Source organism: Triturus cristatus, chromosome 7 (genome assembly GCF_964204655.1).
Source record: "Triturus cristatus chromosome 7, aTriCri1.1, whole genome shotgun sequence".
NCBI classification, from domain to species: Eukaryota; Metazoa; Chordata; class Amphibia; order Caudata; family Salamandridae; genus Triturus; species Triturus cristatus.
Window position 1 is genome coordinate 1,520,768,422 of NC_140590.1, and position 17,924 is coordinate 1,520,786,345.

Sequence of the window (17,924 nt, forward strand, 5' to 3'; positions counted from 1 at the left end):
ACTCCCTCGCCACCTTCTTTCACCGGAAAATCACCGACATCCATGACAGTTTCAAACCCCGGACGACCCCTGCAGAGCTTGCCGTACCGGACCACTGCATCCCACCGCCCACGACACCCTGACAACCTGAGCCAACGTGAGCATCGAGGACACAATCAAGACCATGGGCACAATCCACTCCTGATCCCCGTCCGACCCTCTACCACACCACATCTTCAACAAAGCCAGCAATTCCATCGCACCCCACCTGCACAAAATCATCAACCTGTCCTTCGAGACCGCCACCTTCCCTGAGAACTGGAAGAACGCAGAGATCAACGCCCTACTGAAGAAACCCAAAGCGGATCCGGGCGACCTCAAGAACTTCCGACCCATCTCCCTGCTTCCGTTCCCAGCAAAGGTCATCGAGAAGATAGTTAACACCCAGCTCACCCGTCACCTCGAAGACAACAACATCCTGGACCCCTCCCAATCAGGATTCCTCAGCAACCACAGCACCGAGACCGCCCTCATGGCCGCCACAGACGACATCAGGATCCTTCTAGACAATGGCGAGACGGCGGCCCTCATCCTCCTGGATCTCTCCGCCGCCTTCGACACCGTCTGCCACCGCACACTACGCACGCGACTCCAAGACGCAGGGATCCGGGAGAAGGCCTTGGACTGGATCACCTCCTTCCTCTCCGGCAGAACTCAGAGAGTCTGCCTCCCCCCGTTCCGGTCCGAGGCCTCCGAGATCATCTGCGGCGTCCCACAAGGATCTTCCCTCAGCCTGACGCTGTTCAACGTCTACATGGCACCACTAGCACGCATCGCCCGACAGCATGACCTCAAAATAATCTCCTATTCCGACGACACGCAGCTGATCCTCTCCCTCACCAAGGACCCTCTCACCGCCAAATCCAACCTCCACCAGGGAATGAAGGCAATCGCCGACTGGATGAAGGAAAGCCGACTTAAGCTGAACTCAGACAAGACGGAGATCCTCATCCTCGGGTCCAACCCCTCAGCATGGGACGACTCACGGTGGCCCGCATCACTGGGGACCCCCCGGCCCCCACCGACCACGCACGCAACCTGGGAATCATCCTCGACTCAAAACTCACCATGACCAAACAAGTCAACGCAGTCTCCTCCACCTGCTTCAACACCCTCCGCATGTTCTGCAAGATCTACAGATGGATCCCGACAAACACGAGGAAAACAGTCACCCAGGCCCTAGTCAGCAGCAGACTCGACTACGGAAACACCCTCTACACCGGAGACTCGTCCAAGCTCATCAACAGAATGCAGAGAATCCAGAACGCCTCTGCACGCCTGATCCTCAACGTCCCGCGCCACGACCACATCACCCCCCACCTGAGGAACCTGCACTGGCTCCCCGTCGACAGGAGAATCTCCTTCAAGCTCCTGATCCACGCACACAAGGCATTCCACAAGACCGGACCAGCCTATCTCAACGGTCGACTCTCCTTCTACGTACCCAACAGGAAACTCGCTCTGCTGACTACGCCCCGGCCACGGTCCTGCGCATCCGTAGAACCACTTCCGGATACAGGTCCTTCTCCCACCGCGCCGCCAAGACCTGGAACACCCTCCCCCTCTACCTACGACAAACCGAAGACCTGCTGACTTTCAGGAGACAACTCAAGACCTGGCTCTTCGACCAGTACCCCCCCCCCCCCAGCGCCTTGAAACCCTAGTCCAGCCCGAACTGCCAAGCCAGGTCCTCCCCGGACCGGAAACAAGCATCCTAGGACCTTTTTCGGTCCTAGGATGCTTGTTTGAAACCCCGAAACCGGTCCTAGGATGCTTGTTTCCAGTCCAGGGAGGACCTGGCCTGGCAGTTCGGGCTGGACTCTTCCCATGAAGCACAGGGTCAAGACTGATTTGCATATGGCCAGGTCTAAACTGGGGTGGCACGGTGAGCAAAAGAATGATGGATTTAACCCAGATCTCTTTACTGGGGGTGAATGTTTTGATTTGTTCTGCATTCCGTCCATCAATTGTGTGTCTTTTGCTTTCTCGCCCTAAGTGCGCCAGGTATGCCCAGACGTGTGTCCTGGGCTCACTGTGCCACTGGAATCAAGCTATCATGGCTGAAGAGGGGTGAAACCCCGAAACCGGTCCTAGGATGCTTGTTTCCGGTCCAGGGAGGACCTGGCTTGGCAGTTCGGGCTGGACTGTTCCCCTGAGGCACAGGGTCAAGACTGATTTGCATATGGCCAGGTCTAAACTGGGGTGGCATGGTGAGCAAAAGAATGATGGATTGAACCCAGATCTCTTGACTGGGGGTGAATGTTTTGATTTGTTCTGCATTCCGTCCATCAATTGTGTGTCTTTTGCTTTCTCGCCCTAAGTGCGCCAGGTGCCCAGACGTGGGTCCTGGGCTCACTGTGCCACTGGAATCAAGCTATCCTGGCTGAAGAGGGGTGAAACCCCGAAACCGGTCCTAGGATGCTTGTTTTCAGTCCAGGGAGGACCTGGCTTGGCAGTTAGGGCTGGACTGTTCCCATGAGGCATAGGGTCAAGACTGATTTGCATATGGCCAGGTCTAAACTGGGGTGGCATGGTGAGGAAAAGAATGATGGATTTAACCCAGATCTCTTGACTGGGGGTGAATGTTTTGATTTGTTCTGCATTCCGTCCATCAATTGTGTGTCTTTTGCCTTGTTAAAGGGCAGCATGCCATAACTCATAGTGAAGTCAGCCAATGGCGGAAGTGGGCTGATGCATTGCCCCTTGGTGCATGCTCAAGTGGGTGGAAGAAAATTGTGAATGATACAGATGAATGGATGAAGTGTGGCTGGAAACCCTTATAAGTAACTATGTCATGCACATCATTTTAGTAAAATCAAAAGGTCCTGGCTAACACAGATCTAAAAGAGCTAACCGTCCTGCATGCCTCTTGCCTTTGAGAAAGAATAAAACAAAGAAGGAAAGAAGAAAGGACAGACGGACAGAAAGGAAAGTAAAGAAAGGAAAAAACAAAGAGAAGAAGAAAGGAAAGAATAGAAAAACAAAAATAGAGGAAGGGAAGAAAGCAAAAGAATGGGAAGGAAGAAAAGTGGAAGGGAAGAAAGAAAGGAAAAATGAAGAATGAAAGAGAAAGGAAGGGAGGAAAGAATAAAGGAAGGGAAGAAAGGAAAAAGGAAGGAAAGAAAGTAAGAAGGATCTAAGTTTTCATACACTGTCCTCCTAGTTTGCATCACATTTGATTTAGGGCCACCATACATTTAATGTAATGATTGGCTCATAACTTGCACCAGTAAAGTTTCAAGCTTCTAGAGGACCTAACACATTCAATTATTAGTCATGGTGTAGAGGCTTTATAGGGGGGGCACTCTTTATGTGCAGACAAAGGAGGTACACGTCTTGGTTTAGTGATGTGATGCAATGTGTTTCTTTACATAGTTTGTCATGTTTGTTCCTGTTCCTTAATCATCTCATGTTTCCTTTTCAGGAATGTCATCTTTTCAGATATGCAAGAATTTCTTCAGTGTTATAGACCACCATAAGATGGCGTTAATGTACTCTATGAGTGAGATGGAAGATTCGGAGAAGGGGGGAGAGACCTACGAGAAAACTGATCCTCTTCAAGACAGAATTACAAGGTAGAATGGTATCCATTCAGTTATTTCCCATTCTGTGGTTATTGACTCTTAATTGCCTGGAACTGGCTGATGCTACCTTTTCCAGGGGAATTCACTCATAATTGCTTGCTACTGGATAGATGCTACCCCATGGTATCATATTTATAGGTGCGGGGTTATCCCCCCACCAGTACTATTCAATTTGTAATCGGGTTAGAATAGTAAAGATAATACTGCACGTATATGTTAGCCAAGTAATATTTTATATCCCAAATATATCCTTCAATTAGCAGGAACATTGTGACCCCCCCAAATGAAGTTTAGTTGAATCCTAACAAAGTTTATACAAGAAACACGGAAGGTTCCTCTTTCTAAACAACCCAACTAGAACCCCATACACCACATATAATTGCATTGTAACTCAAATGTGCTCAGTCTCACCAGGGTAGTTGCTCATACAAGCTATGCATTGGGGGCATGCAGAAATTGTGAAGCTAAATATGCTGCCAAAGATTAGAAAACTGACAAATTAACTGACGGAAGAGTACCTTTTTGGTGCACAAGTAATTACTGTATTTGTATAAAGCAAAACTGCAAATGCCTTTTCTAATGCAAACGTTCTTCATTCTCTTACTCTGCTTGCCAATATAGTAGCAATTAAAATGCTGCCTTCATAGTTAACTATTAAATACATTTATTCGAAGGATTAAATAGGACCCTACTATCCACCTAGAGAGCACTACACTTGGGCGGATTTAGAGTTTGGCAGAAAGGGTACTCTGTCGCAATAGAGTACCCTCGTCACCAAACTGAAGACCCGCCTTTCTGATTTACATTTGGGTGGATCTTAAGTATGTCATCAATGGAGAGTACTTTGTCTCTGTTGCTAACATACTCCTCCGATGACCTGATGGCTCATCCATAAAAGAGAGGATGCTTCTCTTTAGTATTGCTGCTGGTGGATATGTTAATAGAATGGAAACTGTTGCGAAAAGATGTAAATGCTTCCAATTGTCCGAATTGTCTACTTCTTGCATTCCGTGCTATAAATATTCCATCAATTTATCTTAGCCATTCCAGAGGTTTGATGCTAGAAGTAGCAAGTATATGGCCCTCAAGTTTACCCATGAAGATATTTGCATAAGATGGAGCAATCTGAGTGCCCATGGAAGTTCCTTGTATCTGCAAATAATGTTTACCATTGAAGGTAAAAGTTAAAATTGTTGGATTTAAGGATAACTCTTGCAAAGATGTTAAGGACTTTGGTTGCTGGCATTTTTCACAGTTCTTTTATTAAGAGCTTCAGATAATGTGATAAGACCATCCTCGTGTCATGTTAGTGTATAATGATGTAACATCAAATGTAGGCAGGAAAGTGTCATCATCAAATGTGTAGGTTTTGTTAAATCTTTCAATAATCTGAAGTAATTGGTATCCTTAACAAATGATGAAAGTCTTTGAACAATGGGTTGGAGGTGCACTAAACAAAGTCAGTTTCTTATGTAGTCCCACTCCAGAGAGTCGAATGCCTTTGTGGCATTGAGGAGCACCAACACCGTAGCCTGTTCTTGGTCTATGTCCTGTAGGAATGAAAATAGTGTGCGCAAATTGTGTGAAGTAGCGCATCCCGATATGAATCCTGATTGGTCAGGCCTAATAGGATTGTCATCAGCAGGCTCAAGCGATTAGCCAGCATCTTCGCAAGTATTTTGATATCGCAGTTGATGAGTGACACGGGCCGGTAGGATTAGCAAATCTCTGCCGATTTTCTGGGCTTGAGGAGGGCGATAATCATTGCTTCCCTCATTGAGGCAGGGAGGAGGCCAGACTCCTTTGCCTCTTCATAGACTGCTTTTTGGAGTGGGCCAAGGGGACCAATTTATGTTTTATAGAAGTCCGCCTGCAGGCTGTCCGGACTGGAGACCTTGCCAGGTTGTAACTGCATAATAGCCTCTCTTATTTCGTCTTCCTCTATGTCTGCCAATAAAAACTCTTGCTGCGCACCATTCAGCCAGCCTAATGCTACATCCTCTAAATATGGATCCATGTATATGGCATATGTTCTATGGGATGTGTAGAGGGAGGAGTAGAAGGTGGAGAAAGTACTGAGTATCTCAGGTGTGTCCCTGACTACTGTGCCGTCAGCGTCTCTAATCTCAAGGATATAGTTTGAGAACCAGGGTTTGTGTGTCATTTCTGCCCGCACGTTACCCGGACGTTGCCCTCTCCATATATCCTGGCTTTAAAGTATTTGCCACGGAACAAGCACTCGCGCTCAACTGTGTCGTGATAGTGGGTGAGCTCCTCCTCGAGTTTGGCATCAATTCCCGACTCCCCCGATTTTCCATTCTGCCCCTTCAGCTTCTTGATATCACTTTCCATCTTCTGGTGCGTGCTCCGGATTGCGCGCAATAGCCCACCACTTTTGGCAATGCAAGCCCCATGTATGGTGAACTTGACGGCCTCCCACACTGTGCACATATCCAGGACAAAGTATTTCTCTCAAAGAAATCGAGGATCTCTTATCTCAGTTTCTCACTGAATGGCACATCAAGCAACAGTGCAGGGAACAGCCTCCATACAAATAGGGTGAGGGATTTGTCGAAGAGCTCAGCATGAGGAGGACCAGGGAGTGGTCAGAGTAAGTTTGCACTTGATTTGTTGCCCCCTGTACCCAAGTGTTCAGTCCCCAGTATATGATCCTATAGTCAAGTATCGAACAACTACTGTGTAACCCAGGGTGAAAGGTGCCCTCTTTTTCTTGGGGATGGAGCATTCTCTACGCATCCAATAGTTGATGCTCTTCCATGATGTCCTGAATATGGTGATTAGCCGAGGTGTGGTAATGGGTTAATGGATGGGATCTGTCCATAGCCGCGTTTAATGCAATGTTAAAGTCCCCTCCCCAAATTATGTGCGTGGCCCCTTTATCCATTATTAGACCCCACTGTCTATCAAAGAAGGGGGAGTCATCAGTGTTAGGGTCATAACAGTTGACGATTGTTATCGACACCAAAGCTAGTCTCCCTCCATCAAAGTATGCCCTGTTGTGTATACGGTGTGCCCTTTCGAATAAGCGTGGCGGTGCCCCTGGCATACTTTGAGTAAGTCGCAAAGCTTCTGTTTGAAGCCCATCGGGTGGCAAAGGTTGTGTGGGTGTCATCTCCTATATGCGTCTCTTGTAGCAATGCTATATGGATATTGTGTCCATCCAAATAAGCTAATATGTGACAACGTTTACCTGGGTTACCCAGCTCCCTAACATTCCACGTCAGACAATTATATCTAACTCGGACATCAGTACAGGTTGCTCCAGGTTTAGCCATCCCAGCTAAGTGGTCGGGGCTCTGTTGTAGTGTGCTACTTCCTGCAACACAGTGACTGGTATGACCTCAAATACAGGATTAACGAATGTGGCTGATTTGCACTGAATAACATGTAAAACATTCCTTATACCCCCCCATCTCCCACACTGGCAGCCCAAGCCTGCCACGGAATAGCCTCCATCCCACCCAATGAACAGAAAAATTAACTTAACCATGGCTCCCTGCATTGCGCTTTTTGACACGTAATCCTTGAAGTCGAGCGGGGAGAAAGGAAGGAGGAAAAAAGGGAAAAATAAAAGAACAGAATAGGAGGAGAGAGAGAAAGGAAGCTGAGAGAGTAGAGAGGAAGTAGAACGTCAAGCTATCTGCCAGGGATTATGCAGGTCAGGATAGTGCGGAATAGGGGAGTTGTAGAGGAACAAGTGGAGTAATCGTGGGTAAGCAGAAGTGTACGGAAGGGTCAGAAGAAAGAGAAGAAGTAGTAAAGGGAGGGACAATTTAAATAATAGATTAAGTAGTCCAGATAGAAACAGCACATCTCAGAGAACACAATACACCAATAAATTATATCACGGGTATCCTTTAGGGGTTCAACCAGTAAACCTGGTGGTTTCTCCTCGAATTAACGAGGGTGTCCAGGGCAGCTTTGTGGACAACTCAAATGACTGACCATTGGAGAGTCAGAATCTGCCAGTTTGCCATACTCAGTATGTCATTATCTGAGCATAAGTCATATTGCCTGGTAGGGTGGTGTCTTTCTCTTCTGCACTACCAGTGTCTTTATGTGCCCCTTTCGACTGACTGACAATCGGGCCACTGTATATCTCAGCTTTGCATCTTTAACCCTGCTGCTCTGACAGCGGTGAGGAGGGTCTGGGTTCCTGTGATGCGTGATTAGCCAGGGAAATGTGGTTTGCATTGCATTTAATGAAATCACTGACCTGTTGCAGGTTGGGGAATATGTGAACTTTACCCTGATAGGTGAGGCGGAGGCGTGCAGGTTATAGTATTGCATTCTGAATATTGGCTTGCTGAAGCTTCTGTTTGATGACCATGAAGTTCCTGCGGGCCTCTTTCCCTGCTATAGTGAAGTCAGGATGTATGGACACTGCGTTCCCTTCAAAGTGTAGCGAGTGTTTCTCTCTGGCTAGTCGCATGGCAGTGTCCTCGATCATGATAGTTTAATAGACAGGCAGTGATTGGGCTCAGTGGTGCACTAGGTGGAGGGCCGGTTCCACTATAAGCATCTTGGAAAATGACTGCCTCGAACAATGTTGTGAGCAAGCGCTCCACAAAATCCTTCATTTTACCTGTGTTGGCGAAGTTGGGTCACCTATAATCCATAGATTATTTCTGCTTGACCTTGCCTTTAAATCCTCGTTTTTAGCAGATATCACTTTTAAAACCCTTTCCATATTGAGGAGTTGTTCACGTCTGTGGGAGGCAGAGTGTTCAATCACAGAGATCCTGTGTTCCTCGGCCCTTGTGCGGCCATCCTGTTTTTCTAGCTTTTGGGCGAAGGAGTCCATTCAAAAGCACATGGAATCCATTTTGGATTCAATGGAGATGAGGCTGTGCTGCATTTCGAGGAGCGATTTCATTTCTGTGGCATCAATTTGTTCTTCAGTGGGGAGGTCTTCAGGACTTGTCTGATTGGTGCTGCTTCCCTGCACTCGAGTAGATCTACAGGCATTTAATTTGAGCTTGGTCTGCCTGCCATCCGTTTTTCCCATTTCATTGTCTATGGTGATACCTTCAAACAAGAATAAGCAGCGTGAGGTCTATGCCGCAGGCGCGTCCTACCACCCACTTGTCAATCGTGGTCCCGGTGGGTCTCCACCACCCAGGCGTCCACCAACCCACAGTTGCTTGTCACTGGTATCACTGCGGTCCCACCTCATCTCCTCTTGGCCGTTGGGAGGGGCCTGAGCAGGCAGGGCCAACCAGTCATTCAGGCTGCCGCAGGGAGTGGGTTGGGAAAGCCCCATAGTACTTCACTGTGTACAGCATGCGTAGCACCCAGAGGTTCCTTGCTGGTTTAATAACGGGTGTGGGCAGTCGCTCATAGCAGGTGAATATTAAGGAGAGCCACAACAGTTGTTGAATGTGAGTGTTCTGGAGTTCTTGGATTTCTGGGCCTTCTTGTAGCTCGCCCCCAATGGGGTGGACACAATAGCGCAGGGTATGCCCTCAAGTGCAATGTGGGATCGTCAGGGTCTCCATATGTAAGTATCCACTGCCCCAGCTTTGGTGTTGTCATTCAATAGGCCTCTGCGACCTCACTCTCACTCACCGCAATGGCCCAGTTCGTGGCAATATGTCAGCAGTTACCAGGTCCGGGTTGCCGGAATCCTCCGCTGGGTAGCTGTGCTCACATCCCCCAGCCAGCGCAGCTGGACCCTGCCTGCAAGCAGTGACCCGCCCATCATCAGCTCCCCAATTGGCACGGCCCCAGTCCAGGACAGGCATGCAGCAGGTCCGAGCACACCCACCCGCCCTTCTGCCGGGCAAGCAGCTACCAGCCCCCCATCTTTCTCCCACAGCCCGCATCTCCATAGGACGCTGGGGCGTGCCGGCCGGGCCAGTACAGCGGCCCCGCCATGCAACCCCCACCAGGCAGGCTCCCGGAAGAGATCGAGCCAGCCAGAGGTTGAAACGACTTCTGCAGTTGGCCACCAAGTTGCTGGAGCTCTGCCTACTGCAGTCCTGGGTCAATCGGCTCGATGAGCTGTTCGCAGCGCTGCCGCCATTTTCATGCGCGTCTCTCTGTTTCAACTCACAGGGCCGCTATCCTCCAAACATAGGCATTTGCCGCTCCACCCAGCGCAAATATCGCTCAAAACAATTCTTCTCTGTACAACTCAGTCTGGCATGCTTAGAGATCTGTGTGTGGCAGCCCTTTAGGGCAGGATTGTGAAATGTTGGCCCTGGACCGAAGGAGCCTCACCTTAGTGCAACCATCTATCTCGCCAGCTCTCTGGCGCCACTCAACATCATAGTTCATGTTAAAGTATTCTGCAAGTCTACATCTTCTATCAATGGTTTTAGGTCTCTCATCATGTTGGCAGTGCTATGCTTCTTAGGTACAGGACATAAATAGAGGCCTTAGCTCAATAAGTTTATTTCACCTCGTGATCCTGTCACCCTCCAGTTAAGTCAATAATGGTGTCTGATGTCTGAGAGTGTCGTAGCTGGCAGATTCTATGCAATCTTTTTTGTCTCATCAACCTTCTGTTCTTTGTATGCTGTTTACTCACAAGACTTTGCACTGACAAACACATTTCCAAAAATAGATTGATTTAAGGGGAAGATGAGGTATATAAAATGTTAACATGTCTCTTTATAGTTTTGCAGATAAAATTTGAAGAGCATTCCTGACTGCCATCTTTTTTATTTATGCAGTCCTAAGTAATGTGTATGTCATTTGAAAGTCAATTTTTGTGTTCTTTAAAATTTCAGTTCTTTTTGTAGCTTGGTTTTAAGCATTTGCTTTTTTAATCATTACTTTAACAAATGCTGATAGTAGTGCCATTGATAGGTTGTTCAGTAAAATATTCTACGAAGCTGACCATCCAGAGATAGTTAGTTCAAATGGTGTCTTAGGTGTATCTCCAACCCCATGAGATAGATGTAATTTTGTTTATACATTTGGAATTATGCTACTGTAAATTGCGGTGTTAAGACAAAATATTGTCTTTAAAATATTGGGAGACAGGAATACTGGAGATTGAATATTGTGACACACAAATATAGTAATTTACTCATTTCATTAGCAAGCCTATTGTTTTTTGAGGTAAGTAAACGCGTTTTAAACAATATCAATGTTTTTAATATTGTTTTCTATAATATAGTAATTAAAAATATAGTTTTTTGATTATTTGAATGTGTTTTAGTTGATATATTAATGTTATGTGTTGCCATTGTTTATATAAATGTTAATTTATTTCTATAGTTTGTAATTTTAAGTGATTTAGACTTTTTAAAATAATTTTAATAGTAATTTATAGTATTGTAGTGGGTTGAGTTTGTAGGGAGATCTAGTGGGAAGTTATGTAAAAATTGATTATGAATTAGTTACTAAATTTTAATTTATTATATCATTTATATTGATTTTTTAAATTGTGTATTTATTTCTGTTGTATGTTATTTGTGGGCTGTTAGGTTTATAGGGGTAAAGGGTGGGAAGTTAATTAAGTCATAATTATCAATTTTTAATTGGTTTTTATTTATGTCATTTATGGAATAGTTATTTATTTTACTTCTATTTCAATTGTGGGCTGCTAGGTTTGTAGGGGTCCAGGGTGGTAAATTAATTCAATTCAATTCAAATATCTTTATTCGAATGTAATACAATACATCCATAAAAGTACATTTTAAAACGTACAGACATAACATATTCCTTTCCTATAAAGAAAAATCATCCATTTCAACAATAAGACACAAAATGATGTGCAATAGTTTTGTGAAACCAGGATAACACATAAAATGCAACAAGTTAAAAATATAAATAATTATACAAAGCTAAAAAGAGATAAAAATACAACGATAGTAGCAGCATAATTAACCCTCCATACTTTTCCTGAAGGTGATAGCAAGTTTCAAAAAGCTGCATATAAACAGAGTATAGTCACATTTCAGGAGTTGGAGGTAATAAAGTGCTGGTTTGATTTGGGTAAATTGTAAATCCTTTAAACAAGGCTTCAAATACAACTTCCGAGGTACTAGATAATATGGACAAACAAATAAAAAGTGTGCCAAATCTTGCGGAGACTTCCCGTCGCAGCCGCAAGCAGGTAACACTTGGCCTCGGTGTGCTCCTTTTGGTGTTGCCAACAGGAGATGAAATAAATCAAAACGGAACCTTGTCAAGAGATAGCGTTCATACCCTGACATAGGCCAGGATAGGTATGGTTCCATATGTGAACATGTTTTAAGTAGGGCGTGCTTCCTTACACTATCTTTCGTCAACTCGCCCTCCTCCCGGGCAAGATACCTAGTAGACATAAATGTCTTTTTCACAAAAATTACATCAGCTTTAGTTATACAATTTGGGGATGAGAACAAATCCGGCCGTCCCATTTCAGTGAGGCGGTCGTTAATATACCTCAGCCACGGAACCTTAAACCTACCGTCCCAGGTTAAAGCTTCTTCTAGTATAGCATGAGTGAGAGGTATATCATCATTTAGCCAGGAGTTCAACCAACATAACAGGGGATTTGCTGCTATTCTGTCACTCAGGAATGGTACACCTAATTCCTCATGTACCGAGAAATTTCCGGTGCCCCTTGGCAGCCTCAATACCTTCTTTAAGAAGTTATTTTCTGTAACCTCCAGGGCTTGTGTCTGGCAGTAGCCCCATATCTCACTGCCATAGCAGGCGATGGCGACACTTTTGGCTTGATATAGTTTGAGCAAGGCGGCCACCGGACTGTTGCCCATTTTTCTAGCAAAGCCAAGTATTGCTGCATTGACACGTATTACTTCGCCCTTTTTTTTGGCAATAGCTGGGCCCCACTCTAGATGGTCGTCGAGGAGGACCCCGAGGTATGAGAAGGTTTTGGAATTTGGAATTCTTTCCCCATTTGTGTGAAAAGAGTTGGGTTTACGCGACCCCTGGCCTATTTTCATAGTGTAGGACTTTGAATTATTGATACTTAAGCCTCTGGACTCCATAAATTCATAAAAAGAATTTAGAAGTTTCTGGAGACCAATTGCGGTCCTTGAAATAAGGACAGCATCATCCGCATACAGTAAGACTGGGATACCTTTTTTGCCTACATAGGGGTAATCTGCACCTGTTCTCAACAAACAGTCCTCCAGCTCATTTATGTACAAATTGAAGAGAAATGGTGCTAAAATACATCCTTGACGGACGCCCCTATTAATTCTGATGTCCCCTGACACCTTCAAATCTTGTGAGTAGCGGACGTTGGCTCTTGTATCTGAGTGCAAATCGATCAGAACATACACTAAGTTCCGATCAATGCCCATTTTTAACATAATGTCCCATAATTTACCTCTGTCCACACAGTCAAATGCGGACGATAGGTCCATAAAGGCCATGTGTATGGTTCCCTGGCGGGCTAGAGTGTATTTGCTTACAATTAAGTACAGGTTCAGACACTGGGTCACTGTTGAGTGGCCTGGTCTGAAGCCGTATTGTATTGAAGATAGAATATTTTTCTCATTTGCCCATGTTGTAAGTCTGTTCAAAAGCACACCCCCTACCACTTTTGCTACAGAATTAATTAAGGATATTGGTCTGTAGCATGTCGGGCTGCCACGATCACCCTTTTTAAACACGGGGACAATAGTTGATTGTCCCCAGGATTTTGGGCACCCAGATATTGCAGCTGCATTTATTACATTTGCAAGGATAGGAGCCCATAACTGGATACTGGATTTAAAAAGATCCGGAGGAAGGCCATCCGGACCAGGTGCCTTATTGCTAGTTAAACCTTGGATTGCCTTTTCTACTTCGCTGATTGAGAAACAGGGAGGCTTCTCCTCTAGAGTTAAAAATTCATGATCTGAAAATTGATCATGACTTTTAAAAATTGCACTAAAATGGGACACCCAATCTGCCTCTGGGATATTTGTGCCTATTGCAGTATCACTTGGGTTGTCAAACAAAGGTTTGTTGACAATCTCCCAGAATTTGCTGCTATTTCCCAGGACAGCTGGGTCAAGCAGGGACTCCCAAGTACTGGCCTTAATTTCCTTTTTCCGCTTGTCTAATGTTTTTTTATAGACATAGCGGAGGATCCTGATTTCGCCTAGATCTCTAGGTTTATTTTTTAACGCCATCCTTAAATTTCTGTTTACAACAGAACATGCATGATCAAACCATTTAGGGTGACTATCAACTTGCCCTTTTGCTGGAACCAGTAGCATAGAGCTTACTGTTAGCGCTACACTTTCAAAGGTGGCTAAAGTTTGCTTTGGAGACACAGATGTTGAGGCACAGGTCGCTAATTCCTCACCACATAACTTATTAACATCATTGTAAAAGTTTTCTTGATTTACCCTATGCCATTTCAAACGACGTTTACCATTTGTACTTTGTAGAATTCCCCTGTCTTTACATTGTTTACGTAATTCAAATATACCACCATTCAAGTTGATAGAAATGGGGTTGTGATCACTGTAAATATTCATGTGGATAGTAAAGCAGGAGATCTGGTTTACAAGGTCAACAGATAATAATATATGGTCAATAAAAGACCCATAACGTGACCCTTTAAACGTCGGTACATCAAAGACTTTAGATTCTGACACCAGAGACATGGCTACAGACAAATTATATTCATTGAGTAAATCATTAAGAAGGGAACCGCGTCTAGTATGATTAAAGTGAAAGCCATCCATGCTGTTACATCCGAGGGATCCCATTGGGGTATCTCTTGGGTTACCGCACGGATGTGCATTAAAGTCACCTACAATCAATACTTTACAAGGTAATATGTCTATTCCTTCTTTCAACATTTCATTCAGTAATAGTATGTTACATTCCCCTTGACTAGATGTGGCGTTATAAAAATTGACTAAAGTCAAAGCATTCTTGCCTCTCTTCAATATAAGCGCTTGAAGGTTACTATTTACACATTGATGAATAGTTATATCGCAAGACAGGGCCAAGTTTATAAAAATGGCCAGGCCCCCTTTTGCTCTGCCACTAGTAGAGGGGGATGCTGGCCTAAGGAAGCTTTGATACCCTTCAATAAAGGCGGTATTTTCTTCTAACCATGTTTCTTGGAGACATATAATCGCATATTTTTTAACAAAAGCAAGCCAGGCAGGGTCGCATATCTTGTCTGCCAAGCCTGCAATGTTCCAAGAGACTAGACTCATTTTACAACCATCATCATTCTCTGTGTTCATGGGAGCCTCGGTACTAGTAAGTTCTGATAACTGGTTTTGTTGTTCATTGACAGTGGATCCCAAAGTTTCTACCGCAGTGGATTTTAGTTCTACAATTGATAGGTCAACGTTAAGTGCGTCAGATTGATGATGCAGTATATTAGAGTATTCACAATCAAAGGATACAGGCCTGGATAACAAACAGTCTATATCTGGTTCCACAAAATTTATGCAGTCTAATTCTTTGTTTGGATGACAGATGGAAGCATCGCAATTAAAATCACTTAATGGGGAATCAGCAAGCGTAGGCATTGCTGGTGCAGCATACAGTCAATCAACCCCCTCTAGACCATTTTGCTCGTAAAAAACATCAAACCTATTTGTGGTTGGGACATTATAATATGTGTTAGAGGGTATTGGTTGGAAATGATTTTCATAGCAATATGGGACATCTGGGGTCTTCCGTCTTTCATGATAAGGGACCGAATAGTTAACATTTCTGGGTCCCCCCAAAATATCATTTCTATGCTGTCTGTAATGACCTGTATTATAAGAATACGTCATCGGTATTTCTCCATTAAAATGTGGGTTGTAGGCGACATACTTTTCTTTTTCCTCAATAATAGGATGTGTAGGCAACTTATTAATGCCATAATCACTTGTGGGATAAAAATAGCTTATATCTTTAGTGCGGATCAAGCTGTTGATTGTATCATCTTTCCAGCCAATAATGTGTTTTACTGCTCGATTATCAGAAAAAGTAACGAGAATGCAGTCACCCTCAGTAGATTTAAATCTATGGCCCACCCAATCGACCCTCCTGACATTTAAGATTTTACCACTGATGTGTCTAGGGAGCGGTCTATACGTGGTTAGCCAATGACTTACTTTATTTTTCAAGTCCCCATATCTCTCCGCCTTATCCTTTTCTAGCTGCGGAACACCTATCATTACTATGGTGTGTAGTTGGGATTCCGGAGGGAGATGAATATGTATGGGTTTTTTATTTTGTGGGGGCTGCGTGAGGTTTCGTGTTGGTCGTATATTTGTGGCTGGGGATACCGCTGGTGGAGTCCTAATGGGCATAGCTCGATCGGCAGATGATACTTGGGATAGATCTTCTGCGGCCCATTCGCTCTCGTCGTTGTCAACTATGGAGTATGCCAACATGGTGGGTACACTCGGCAACGCTAATGGTTCTTTTTGTGTTCTTATATGTTGTGGTTGATCGTTCTGAGCATTAAATCCCGTAGGGGTAATGATTGCCGTATTGCAACAAGCGGTTTCTGAATTGTCAGTCTGTATAAAGGTAAGAGGGGATTTGGGATTAGCGATCTGTACGTTATCTCGATGTTTCTCGAGTTTGGCTAACATTAACTCTATATTAGTGATTTTCTCATTTATAGGCTGGAGAAGGAGTCTAACCAGCCGTTCTAGATCTGTCAAGTGAGATGTATCAGTTAAACTCACCCTTTCAGTCTGGGTTGTCTCATCAATATAAAGTTTTTTTGTTTTTGACTGATTTTCTTTGGCTGTTGATAAATCTTGTTTGGTAGATGTTGTAGCCATATTAGATGTACCCATTATTGGTTTGGCCAGTTTAAAATTAAGCCATACATCTTTGGCTAAGGATTTATGGTTGCCCAGAGGTTTGTAAATCTTCCTCGTGATAGACTTAGTTTTTTTTCTCCCATTACGTCCTTTCTTCTTTTTGGGAGAGGGAGACTTATCTGTCACTGTTATGCTAGTTAGGGGGGAACTTTCAGCAAGTACCTCTCCTGGGGAGTTTATTGACATATTTCCTGGTTGTACTAGACACGGGCTAGCCCCGCCATTAGTAGTGGGCGAAACACTTCTTTCATTACTATTTAGAGTAATCAGACCTGAGGGTGTTTCATTTCTACAACCTTTGCCACTCGGTAACCCCGAGAAGGATTGCAGCAAGAGCGAATCATCCACATTTATAGTTGACTTCACAGTGTTATTATGCTCAGTGGTATGCATTGAAAGATTTGGAAAACACATGTTAGGAGTCAAGGAGAGGCGTCTCTCCGTATTTTGGATCGCATCAGCTACTACACTAATCGTTTTCTGCAGCATAAGGTCAATAGCTGTTAAAGATGGCAAGGGTGTAGAGGGGGTGGGATTTTTCCGAGTGGATGATCTTGTGGCCACCGGAGTCTTTCTGGCTTTCGTCATTTTTTACAACTACCCCTCTATGTTACAACACAGCTAGATATTACACTTAACCTATGCTCGTATCAGGACTAGTTAACATATAGCACACAGATGAGATACAGAGATCACCTCAAAGCTTTATCCTGAGTGGCAAGATGAATGCAATGGGGGTGGCCCGTCCCGTCCCCCTCAGTCCCCTGAGGGCCACAGAGGGCCCGCCCTTTGCCCGGGCTTCGCCCGCGCGCGTCCCGCGATGCGGGAGGAGCGTCGCGCTTTTATGCGCCTCCGGGCGCAAGGCACTCTGGGGGCTGTGGTCTCCGGTCTCCGGCCGCGAGAGCTGGTGATGGCGGCGGGGAGACACACGGAGAAGCGAGGAAGTCCCCGGTAGTGGCGTCGGCAACAGCAGCCCCAAGACACGAGGGAAGGCTCCCCAGCAGGTAGGCAGCGTTTGTTTTAGGCAGTGTTCCCGCTCTGTTTTTCGAGCGTCGCGCTTTTAAGCGCCTCCGGGCGCAAGGCACTCTGGGGGCTGTGGTCTCCGGTCTCCGGCCGCGAGAGCTGGTGATGGCGGCGGGGAGACACACGGAGAAGCGAGGAAGTCCCCGGTAGTGGCGTCGGCAACAGCAGCCCCAAGACACGAGGGAAGGCTCCCCAGCAGGTAGGCAGCGTTTGTTTTAGGCAGTGTTCCCGCTCTGTTTTTCGAGCGTCGCGCTTTTATGCGCCTCCGGGCGCAAGGCACTCTGGGGGCTGTGGTCTCCGGTCTCCGGCCGCGAGAGCTGGTGATGGCGGCGGGGAGACACACGGAGAAGCGAGGAAGTCCCCGGTAGTGGCGTCGGCAACAGCAGCCCCAAGACACGAGGGAAGGCTCCCCAGCAGGTAGGCAGCGTTTGTTTTAGGCAGTGTTCCCCAAATTAATTATGCAATAATGAGTTCACAATTAATTATTACATGTTAATTATTAAATTGAGTT

At 45.3% G+C, this 17,924-nt stretch overlaps 1 protein-coding gene across 1 annotated transcript in view; it reads left to right on the plus strand.

Annotated features, from left to right (window-relative positions):
• Positions 1–17,924, plus strand: part of SPO11 (SPO11 initiator of meiotic double strand breaks) — an 898,758-nt gene that overhangs the window by 110,985 nt on the left and 769,849 nt on the right. Inside the window, exon 2 of the mRNA XM_085614575.1 lies at positions 3,464–3,614. Coding sequence (XP_085470701.1) covers positions 3,466–3,614 — 149 coding nt within the window. The 5' untranslated portion in view covers positions 3,464–3,465. The remainder of the gene's footprint in view (positions 1–3,463; positions 3,615–17,924) is intronic.